At 33.0% G+C, this 12,248-nt stretch overlaps 1 protein-coding gene across 4 annotated transcripts in view; it reads right to left on the bottom strand.

Annotated features, from left to right (window-relative positions):
* TDRD3 (tudor domain containing 3) overlaps nucleotides 1-12,248 on the bottom strand; it is a 163,377-nt gene that overhangs the window by 19,847 nt on the left and 131,282 nt on the right. For 2 of the 4 annotated variants that reach the window (XM_059377644.1, XM_059377645.1), the window contains one exon: nucleotides 3,156-3,241. The exons of the other annotated variants lie outside the window; for them this stretch is intronic. In XM_059377644.1, the coding sequence (XP_059233627.1) occupies nucleotides 3,156-3,241 (86 nt within the window). The remainder of the gene's footprint in view (nucleotides 1-3,155; nucleotides 3,242-12,248) is intronic. 4 annotated transcript variants of the gene reach the window in all.

Below are 12,248 nucleotides of genomic sequence, written 5' to 3'. Positions count from 1 at the left end.
GCAGATGCTTAATTGACTGAGCCACCCAGGTGCCCCAGGGCAATAATCTCTTACAGCAAAGATCACATTATGACACTCTCCGCTCACACTCTTTCAGCAGTCCCTATTCTGAGGGTAAAATTCCAGCTTCTTACCATAACCCACCTTCCTCTTCACTTTGGCCCCACGTGCCTTTTCAGCCTCATCTACTGACATTAATACATAGACCTGTTCTGTGGCCAATGTACCTTGCTCTACTGTGCCCTCTAGAATTTCCTGACTTCATCCTTTTCTTACTTTCCTCCCCTTTTTCCCAAGCTAAGTGCTAACTACTCTTCAAGACTTTCAAGACTCACATTAAACTTCAGTTATCCAGATATAACAAATATTTACTGAGGGTACCTTATTTTCCAGGTACTGTTCTGAATGCTGAAGTATTAAGCTGAGACAAGGTACCTGTTCTCAAACGGATTTAACCTAGGGGTTGGAGGCCGGAGCAAGATATGCAGAAAATAAAGTAGGGCAAAGGGGCTAGAGAATTTGTGTGATGGCACACTGCTGTTTTATAATCGGATGATCAGGGAGGGCCTTGTACCTCCATGAGTCAGTTAAGTAACTCTGTGCTCTGCTCATATAAACAGATGCTGGCTTACTTCCTGGGCTCCTCTGCTAGTCCGGGACTTCTTGAGAGCAGAGACTGCTCATCTATGCATTTCTGTTCTCTAGCACATAATCATTCTAAGGACATGTACCCAGCACTGTTCTGGGTGGAGAGGTAAAGCCACATAATAAGTGCTTGAAAAAACAATGTTTGTAATAGACTGATAAATATTTGAAATGATAACAGGAGAACCTCAAATATAAAAATTTCACTTTATACTTAATATTTCTATAATATATCAATACTAAAACAGGGACAAAGAGTTAAACAAAATAGTAACGTATTCCTGAAACTATGCATGGTAGGGAAGTACAAATTAAAGAAACATTTCATATGAGAAATGTATTTTGCTCTGTATTTTAAAGCACTGAGACTAAATTCTCAGATGTGTAAGAATTTTGGAAACAGTATAATTAAGGGAGAATTTTGCAAGGAATTGGGAAATAGATTGTATGTATAGAGTGAAAGTAGGTGATAACACTGTATAGGTAACACTATTGGTTTAGTTGTGGGAGTATTTCATTTACTAATGATAGATAGGAACAAGTTTAAGGCTATTGGTATTTTATCACGAAAAACCATAATCATGTTGCTGTTAACCTCACTGAAAGCAAAGGAAAAATTAAAACTGAAAGGTGATGTTTTATCTTATTTTTTTCCTCTTATATTTTCAGATCCTTTTTGTAAATTTTTGGCATTTTTTTAAGACTAAAACTCCCTAATTATGATCAACTTTCTTCTTGTTATTTTTATTTTGCTTGGTTTTACTTTTTCCAATAAAAAATGTAACTCAAAATTACAGAAAGTGTATAAAATTGAAAAAAAAAATGTATGTATACACACACTTAGAGTATACATACTTCTACTACACTAAACCACTTCACCTTGAGTATATTCTCATTCAAATCTATACATTGCTTTTATTCACTCATCATAAATATTTCCATTAATATTACAGCCTTCATAATGATCTTTCACCACAGCTGTAAAATATTTCATCCAGCAGATGGAAGATCACTTATTTTACCATTCTCTTATTGTTAGGCATTTAGGCAACAATGTTGCAATTATTATCTCTTAGCAATTAGTTTATTTCCTTTGCTCTTTCCCTAGGAGATATTAACAACTGTGGGATTATTGGTTTAAAGGGTATGAACACTTTTGAGGTTTGGGAAAAAATCAGAAGGATCACATCAATTTACACTGCCATCACCCATGTATAAAAGTACTCACATCACTGCATCCTTGCCAGTATGAGAATTATCTAATTTTTTCCCATTCACTCATGCATTTAACACTGTACTTAACTGTTTCAATTTTCATTTGAATACTACTAGAGTTCAATATTTCTAATTTTTAGTTATGAAAGATGACACTGCTACTTCAGCAAGAAACCATATTGAGCATAAGTCAACAGTTCAAGGCCATAAAAATAAAATAAAATAAAAATGTTTAAGTTAATTTAATCATGGCATGATTAACTGTTATTGTGCTCCATGATAATTAGGCATTAATGGCAAGCAGTTCATGTAAGTGGCTATTATTACTATTATTTACACATAGCCAGATCAAGCATTCTTAGATTTAGGGAGGGCTGGACCAAGGGGGGATATAAGGGTTTTTTTAGGCCCCCATAAAGATCCCTTGATCTGGAACCAGATGTGACCCAGAAGGCAAGTTCTCTTTCTTCCTTAGCTCAACAAAGCCTCTATAAACCAAGCACTAAGTAAAGATCACAGGCACTATAAACATAGTCTGGCTGAAGGTAGACTAGAACTTACTTTATTGACAAGCAAAGACGAGGCCCAGTCAGATGTAAGTCAAAGAGCTGACCAAAGAAATGCCCATTAAATCTCTTGTCTCCTTTCTATGATTATTCCTCAAGCTAAGGATCTAGGTTTTCAGCAAGACTTCTGAAGAACTTTTAAATCCTGAATTATTTCCATTTCCTTTCCCATAGAGAAAAAGAAAGGACCAGAGGCTCAACATATTCCTATTTTCCCAATCCACCTTATTAAATTATGCAGGTGGGATCTGGGTAACAGGATTTAAAGGACTTGCCTCTGCCAAACACTGTCTGAATGCCCATGCATTAGATTCTTGATGTTTCTAAGCACATAATTCTGGGAAAATTAGAGAAAGTTAGGTGCGTGAAGGGTAAGAAGGGGTAACAGTAACCCACACCTCACTGTGAAATTAATTTAACTAGACTGATTTTAGGTTCTTAGAATACTTTAGTCTGAAGCATGCAGAGGACAGGAATAAGAATTCCAATATGGAGAGGATGTAGTGAGAAGCCAAACGAATTAAATCATTTTGAGGTTACTTAAAAAATAACATAGCTGAGGACAGTATACTACAGAAAAATAGGGAAGAAGGCCAAGCTTTTGATAATAGAAATGTATGTTTCCATACACCTTGGGAGTTTACAAAGCCCATTACCATTGACCACACTACTTAATCCTCAGAACAACCCTGTACTGAAACTGAGACCCAGAGATATTAAGTAACTTACCCAAAGTCACATAGGTAGTAAGTGGCAGAGCCGGGACTCGACCCAGGTCTTCTGATTCCTCCTGTGCATTTCCAGCTCCCCTGGAGCTGAAGCAGGGGCAGAAAGGGAGGTGGAAGTAATTTGCCCAAGACCAGCCTTGCCCTCTCCCCTTCTTTTAAAGGCCAAGCAGAGCAGACATTTAACTCTTGCAGTGACCCCTTTTTATCAAATTCTCTCAGGATATAGCACACAGAAATCTGAAAATGTATCTCAGCCTTGGACTCAAGAATGGCAGTAAGTAGTAAATGATGTCAGAAGTAATTTTGGCAGTACTTTGCCACTGATGTGAAATTTACTGGAATCTCAAAGTATAGTAAATCTCATTTCAGAAAGCAAAACTTATTTTTATAAGTGAAATTATTTAAAGCAGTATGTTTAAAATTTTCTGTTTAGCAGTTTCAGTCATACCTTTCAAATTATACCATTATAAATATTATTTTGAAAAATATCTAAGAACCAAGATACTAGTTCTACATTTAAACTACTCTACAGCTATTTTGGTTTACCTTAATGATCAGTGATTATTTTCACTAAAGCAATTAAAATCATTAGAATGGACAGAATATTCAGTCTTTTTATAGCCAATTTTAAGTATTTTCAACAAATTAATAGGAAAGTGTATCATTTTCTTGAGATGTAAGTCTTATGTTCATTTCTAAATTATATCTAACATGTTCCTAATGTAGTCTTTTATAATTAATTTTCTATGACAAAATTTAGAGTTTTCAGTCTCCAATTTCTTGAATAGTTCCTTAATTTTTCTTAGGGAATTATATATTTTAATTTCTGATCTCAATTACTTACATTTCTAATACATTTTAAACACATTCAGTGAGAAATTTTTCTCTTCTTTGCTTATTTCCTAAGAATGCAAGGATACAATTTAAATCAACTGGGCACATTGATTTGATAACAACTTTTTACCATTTCCAGTACATCTCAGTCCCTAACAGTCTTTGCATTTATGAGAACTACTATCAGTAGGGCTAGATGTTAAATAAGCATCAATTATAATCAGGGATTATGAAAGATCAACCAGCAATATCAGTTTATTTGTGGCCAAAGCTTTTAGAGGCTTTTTAAACTTGAAAAGATGCCCTATGCAACCAGACTTCATTTGAGGATCAGTCTTGTCTGAGATGGAACATACCCAACCTAATATAATAGTTAAAAGCCACGTGAAACCTTTAAGATTAATAAAAAGGCAAATATTTTAAATAAAAACAAAAAAGGAAGAGGACAAGGAGGAGGAGTCTGGATAAGGAGGAAGAAGAAAAGAAGAGAAGGGGAACAAAACAGAAGAGAAAAAAAATGCTTACCTAGAATAAACAAAAAATTCTGAATAAGTACTAACACTCTCAAACTCTTGATATGCCTCCCTTTTTCCCCTTGCTTTAAGACTTCAATTCCATATTTAAAAAATCTAATTGTTTTACATACTCATGGTCAAGTTCAGGAATTCCTAATAATAATAATAATAATAATAATAATATTTGTATTCTCTGATCATTTTATGAGGTAAAAAAAGGTACTTTTTCCATGTTATTTTCAGCCTTATTTACATAAGGCTCTTCAAGATAAAGGATCATTATATTCTCTCAGATCATTCATTAAATAGTACTAAAAGTGGTTATCAACATTAAAAAAAAGAACACAAATCCATACATTTTAAAATTTGAACCATATAGAAACAGAATTATACTTTGTATAATAAGTTCATATCTTATCCTAATATCTTACTTTGTATAATAAGTTAAGCACGACCAAAAGGACTTACCCTAATTTCTTAATCACATGATCTGGGGGGAAATGAGCATACTTCAGGCAAGATAAAAATGCCAGTAAGAGGTCATTATAAAGTTAATACTAGTTTTAGAAAGTCAGTGTTAGCTTTCCCAACTTACTTCCTTCTCATTATCCTATTCTTTTAATGTGCATAACAAAACTGTAATCAAGAACCATGCCAACAATGGTTCCCAGACTGGAACAATCTCAGTCTGATGGAGGCCTTATTAATATTTATTAGGTGGCTTCTGAAAGGAAAGAAATATATATCTTCTACTTCTCTTATATCTTTTTAATCCTTGGGTATATAGGGCAATCTGTTGTCCAAAATAGCTTTGCTACAAAAAGAATCAGAGAATATTTATTGAAAAACTATCCTATTAAACTGTTACACTTGGATTTGATGTCTGACGAAGGACTCTTCAGTAATAAAGGTGACCACCAGAACTACATAAATCATTCAACACATAATTTCTGACCTCCTTCCACTGTTTTAGTTATCAGGCCACTTCATGTGCTCACTAAAAGCTCTAATCCCTTCAAGCTCTAAAAGACCTGGTACAGACAGTATGTATCTATCCCTTATTTATAGAGTTCCTATGCACTCTCACTAGCTATTGCCCAGCCATAAATTCTGCCCTTGCTTATAATTATAAGTACCTGAAAAGGGCAGGTTTCTTAAAATAAGAATTTAAAAATAAATTAGAATTTTTGTCCCTCCAGATCACTCAGGTGAGCCCTGGAATTATATCCAAGATGATCAATTCATCTCACTTAATTGCTGGTACCAGGAAAACAAGAACAGAAGATCAAGAGCAGTAAAATATAAGAGGCTGCTTATTTTCTAGGAAGTTTTTAACAAGCTTTTAACTAATTAAAACAATATTATTGAAAAGCTTTAGGACATACCAGCATATTAGCAAAAAAAGCAATATAAATGTTGAAACAAAATAGAATTTTTAGTCTTTTAGGATTCTCCTTCACTTAAGAATGTTCACTTACCCAGTGGAATTAACCTGCTTTGACACTTTCTTTTGAAATGTCATCTTAACAAAAAAAGGGATTTCACATTTTGCCTTAGACTAGTTTATTGGAGAATAACAAATACAAAGCCCAAGTAAATGGTGAAAATGCATTATTGCTGGAACATGTAAATATCATGTGGGTTATCAGATGAGAATTATAGAGAAGGACAGCAATATTATAAAGCTATAATGGTAGTCTTCACAAATGACAATTTCTAAAAGTTAATAAATAGACGTTTCCAGAATCAGAGTTAAGCTAATATAAAATTAAAAGACCAGTGAGTTACGTATTTGTAACACAAGATCTTTTTTTTTTTTTTTAAAGATTTTATTTATTTATCAGAGAGAGAGAGGGGAGAGAGAGCGAGCACAGGCAGACAGAATGGCAGGCAGAGACAGAGGGAGAAGCAGGCTCCCTGCCGAGCAAGGAGCCCGATGTGGGACTCGATCCCAGGAAGTTGGGATCATGACCTGAGCCGAAGGCAGCTGCTTAACCAACTGAGCCACCCAGGCGTCCCGTAACACAAGATCTTAATTTTATTTTTATGTAATAAAATACTATTACTAATGACACGAGTATTTAGAAGGGACCTAAAATTTCAGGAATATATTCTGTCCTCTATTCAAAGAAAAGTTAAGAATCTAAAAACATATTTGAGGATAAAATTGTCTTTTATATATTTAGTCTCTATTTGTAACACAAAATTGAATATTATGTTACTAATAAGACGTTTGGAACATCTAAAACAATATATTTAAACATAAATCTTCATCCTATTTTAAAGCTGGGAAATTTGAAACTAGAAGGAAAGTAACAAGATAGTTAAGATCTTTTCCAAAATATATCCCATAGACTTTCTGTCACAGGTTAAAAAACAAACAAACAAACAAACCCCCACAGAATTCCATGAGCAAATAGGTTTGTGAAGCTATTATTTAATCTCTCTCTTAGAGATTAAAAGACATATCACTGGTATGAATGTTAAACAGTCATTTCTAAATAAAAATAATAAAAAATAAAAGCATTCAAAGCTAATTAACATAAGCTCATAGATCTAATAAGCGATTTAGCAAGGTTGCAGGATAACTACAAATCACTGAGGAAGGAAATTATAGAAGACCTAAACAAATGGAAAACAAAACAAAACAAAATAAAATACATATTGTCTTAATAAGTCCCATAATAAAAAAACAAACTTAATTTTCCTTAACCCAGCATTTTCCTTTAACCAGAAAGCGGAACACACTTCAGAAAATCCTGAGCTAAGTGATCTAGACATTAAAAAATATACACACAAAATTAGTGACTTTTGTATTCTTTTCGTGGTTTAAGTTGCTTAACTAGAGCCTCTTCAATTATGTTTACTCTTTTTTTTTTTTTTTAAGATTTTAGCGAGAGAGGGAACACAAGCAGGGGGAGTGGGAGAGGGAGAAGCAGGTTTCCCGCTTAGCAGAGAGCCCAATGTGGGTTCCATCCCAGCACTCCGGGACCATGACCTGAGCCCTGAGGCAGATGCTTAATGACTGAGCCACTGAGGCACCTCCAATTATGTTTACTCTTAATAAACTATATGGGTTTCTTTTTAAGGCAAATAAAATGTACTCACTGTTGTAGTACTTCCTTTCCCTTCTGAATGGGGCTCTCAGTCAATAACAGGTTGCTAAGGGAGTTATATCAAGCCAAGGTGTAAAACTGTTGCTAGTAGTTCTCAAGTTTAAAAGAATTGGAAGCTCTATAACACTTGAGTATTTCACTCAAGGAGACAGATCAACTCTACTCTTTCCTAGAGATGTGATAGTGAAGCCTATTGTTCATGATTCTAGAATAAATAGTACATGTCCAGTAAAGTTCAGAAAATTAAGCTCAGGAGAAAGGGTAGTCCACAGACATCAAAAGATACCACCTTCTTCTAAAGGTTAAAAAAAAAAAAAAAGCCAAGAGATATAAGGCTGTTTTGGAAATAGAGTGAAAGCAGAGATACAACTAATAAATGAGATGGCCAAAGTTAAGAATATAGAAAAACAGTGTTAAGTAGAGACACAAGATGACCATGTAAAATTAACAAAGAGAATCAACAACTGACAACTGACTATGGTATGCAGTCCAATATGTATCCTAAGTCCCCTTGTAGCCAGTCACCATCAGGGTTCACAATCACTGACTTCAGAGGAGATGTGCTGCGTGGGCTCCATCTGAAAGTGAATGAAGTCTGTGGCACAATGAGCAATATTCTTTTTCTGTTTTTTTAGGTGCAGATGGAAGAGGGTCAGAAATTTACTTGAAACTACAATAGAACTGAGTGCATTTTTAAAATTCAAGAATGCCCCTTCAGATTTATAAAAATCTTTAAAATACACTGACATGAGTGTCTAGTCAAGGTACATGCCCAATGGAAAGGTGACATATTTGGAAACAGAGAAATAAAACGAAATAAAAATATTCCTCAAATTCATTTATTTTACTATTTTATTTCCTGTGCAGTGAGTATATTAGCAAGTCTTTTGCATTGTATGCAAAGGAATGGTAAAATTCAGTGCAGTTTGAAATTACAGTTTTAAAAGCCCTGGTAAGTAAAGTAAATGAAAAAACAAAAATTTACACTTGGAAGAAAGCAAGGCTTGAGCCTACTTAGAGCCTACTTAATCAAAAAAGTCAAAGGAAAAATACTTCACCTGACAATCCCAGCACCCTTCAGCTAAAGGTCTCACCCATGATGTCTCCTTATGACTACTTTGAAGGAAAAAGCAAATCATATAATACCCAGCATAAATCTAAAGCATCATGGATTCAATTCCTAATTAACCAACATCATAATTCAGGGTTCCACACTTTAGGTTGCTATTAATAAAGCTGAGACTTAGAAAAGAAAAGATTAACCTATTATCTATTGGCATGCACTTATACAAAAAGAAAATGTTGCAGATTTTTCAGTTATGCTAACTTGATTCTTAATGTTAATATTCAAATAATTTAAGGCTTGGGTTGTTTTATGAATTACAATTAAAGTTAGAAACAAAATCATAGTATAACTATAGTTACTTTAAAAAGACAGACAGCACATCTTCAGTAATATCCTGACATGTTACTTCACTTTGGAAGTTATTTCACCTTTGGAAAAAGTAACATGAAATAATAATATAACCTGTACATTCATTGCTCAATAAAGAACAACTCAGATTACCCAGAAATCTTTTAAAGGTGCTTTGATATATATAGTTCCTTTGAGTAGATCACAATATATTAAGTTATCAATAGCAAAATTCAAACAGTACTTTTTGTACAGGCTCTTAAAATTATTAGCTAGAGTATTATTCTCTTAGTATTCATTTAAATGGTGAAATAAAATGTCTCTATTGAATAATAGAGCAGGGTCAAAACTAGATATCAGTGTTTTCATAATAATCTGTTAGGTCTGGTTGTCACAAATGAAATATGGGCTTCAGGGGGTAGAAACCAACAGTATTAAGTGGACATATCTATGCATATGGCACACATTTATGAATGAATAATCTTTCCCTCTATGTGAGCAGCTTTCATATCTCCAGTGAAGTATTGCATATTCTACTACCTCCAGTGGGAATTGTGAAAGGTTGGGTCACTGATGAAGAAATAAAGGCTATCAAATACAACCAAACTTTATTAAATTAAAACTTGAAGATATTGCATGGAATCCCCAAATTCCATCACCTGTGATTTGAAAATTATGTTCTTAAATGGGGCTAAGCTAGCTGTACAGTTTCATTCTGATTAATTCTGTTTACACCACAACAAAACAAAACAGAACACAATGAGTTCTGCCCATATGACAATGTTTGAAGGGAAAGTTTCCCGAGATAGGTCTGGTGGAAAAACATGTATTTCAGTGTTTCAGTGACCTTAATCAACTTATGCTTTTAGTGCAGAAATTTAAGTATGGTAAATTATACCCACTAATTTATTTAAGAATTATTAGCAAGAATGAAAAACTTCTGGACTACGATCAAATACGTGCTTGTACTTTTTATTGGATACTAATTAGCAGAACCTCACTGTTATATAATTCTAATTTTCCTTTGAAGTTAATGATTTCTATAACAATTGTCCTCTTTTTAATATCTATTATGATCTTTTGATATCAAATACAAACTAGCTATAGCCTAACTTTATCACTACATCATTAAAATTACTAACATGACCTTGTTCTAATACATTTAGGATCTATTTTAACTCATTAATTTATGTATCATAACTCACAATCTCCTTCCTCATTAAATAGGTTAGGGCTTTTTTGATTATATATTTCTTTTTAATATTTTTATTAGTGATAGAATAATTTATAGTTTTTTATGAACATCATTTGAATTTAAAAAGGTAACTTTCAAATGTGCTCCAAGGATGTCATTATAAAATATTTGTACAAAGTTACTTCAAAAGTAAAACCTGAGATAGCTTCTTTTGTAAAGTATACTAAAACTGAAAAATATATATATATATCATAATTCTTTAAAAAAACAGAACCCAAACCCTCCTAAAAACAAATTTTACTTTTTAAATAGATAAGAACTTTTAAAATAGAAAAAAATCATTAAGTCATACTTTTTTCTTCCACATTAATTTTATATTTAAACTAAGGTGGAATAAAGACCTAAACATTATTTAAATTACAACTTCAGTAAACAAGATTTTTTCCACTTGTATTTTATCTTAAAGCTTCAAGAAGAAATAAAAAAGACCCTCATAAGATATTTGTTTCACGTAACTGGAACTATAACTTTCTTCTAACTTTGTGCGGTGCACACGGATTTTTGTGTGTTTTGTGCACTAACATATCCATCACCTAGAGTAACGCAGCACCTAATAGATGTACAATGAATATTTGTTGAACAGATGAAAACAGAAAAACATTTAAAATAGGATGATCATCTAAAAGGCAGTAACAATCCATCTGTCTAAAATTACTGCCTAAGATGGTGTTAAGGCCTTAAGAACTAAGCATTATCTACATGATCACAATTATTGTTGAAATAATAGCTGAACCAGATCTTTTCCTGATATTAAGAAGTACTATGAATTTATAAAAAAAAGTTTAGAAGCCAGCCAAGTTCAAAAACATTTCTTGGGATATAAAAGCCTCCACAGAACCCAGGTCATAAAAATACTTGGAAAATCAAGACCTGACAAGTGTCTCTCCAGGGTTAGGAAAGCAATTCAGAAGCAACTACACTCTAAAAACACAAAAGGTTTGTCTCAGCAGCAGCGCCAGGGTATTTTACAGTAATTCCAAATTGCCTGTGGCATCTTTTTACTGGTTTCCCGGTATAGGCTTTAGAGTTAAAAGGAACCAATTTGGAAAGGGCCTGCAGGAAACACAAATAACAATTTGCTCTGCTCCCTAATGTTTTCTCATACAGTCATCAGAAATAGAAAATAATGCACTTTTTTTCCTATATAATTTTACAAATAATATGAAACTCACTAATGCTTCATCTACTTTGGAAAAATAAGGAAAATCGTATAATGTTTAAAGAACATTGGGGGAAAAAAGTGAGAGCATTCATCCAGTTAAGAAAAGTCATAAACCCCACACTATGTGGGATATTTAGAGAGCTCATTATAATAAAGACACTAAATTTAAAAGGTAATATTTAATGACAGCTAAAAGAACCAGGTGAAATCTAGCTAGAACACAAAAAAATCAAGGATGACTTACCAAAAAGTTTACTGAATCATTTTGGAGGAAATAAAATATTTAATCATAATCAGAGCATACATTTTCACCATCTAAAATATCATCATTGATTATGTTCTGGAAATAAAAAGATGTATCCAAATGGAAAGGGAAAATAAGTATTTAGTCTACAGAGCAAAGGTGAATAACTCCTAAACTTTATAAGAAAAATATTAACTCTTGGATTTAAAGTATTAAATTGATTTTCATTTTAATTTTCCATACGAGAGACTACGAATTTAGTCTCTGAGTATCTTTAGATTTCATGCTTTTTATTTAATGATTTACCCTTATGCTTTAAGAGACAATACAGGCAACTGATTTGTATAAAAGCTTTTGGTTTATATGCAAGTTTTGGGGTTGTTTTTCCAGCAAACTATTAGAAAACTCTTTAATGAATAGTCATTGCTACATTTAGGAAAATGAGGTTCTTCCAAAATCTTACACCAATAACAAACAAACTCTTTAATAAAAGTTACAATATAATACCACAATTAAAAATAGTGCAAGAGTTAAAAATTAAAAATTACACAATC

This window comes from Mustela nigripes, chromosome 15, assembly GCF_022355385.1.
Source record: "Mustela nigripes isolate SB6536 chromosome 15, MUSNIG.SB6536, whole genome shotgun sequence".
NCBI lineage: Eukaryota > Metazoa > Chordata > Mammalia > Carnivora > Mustelidae > Mustela > Mustela nigripes.
Note: the sequence above shows the minus strand (reverse complement) of the source record. Positions and strands in the feature narration are given on the sequence as shown.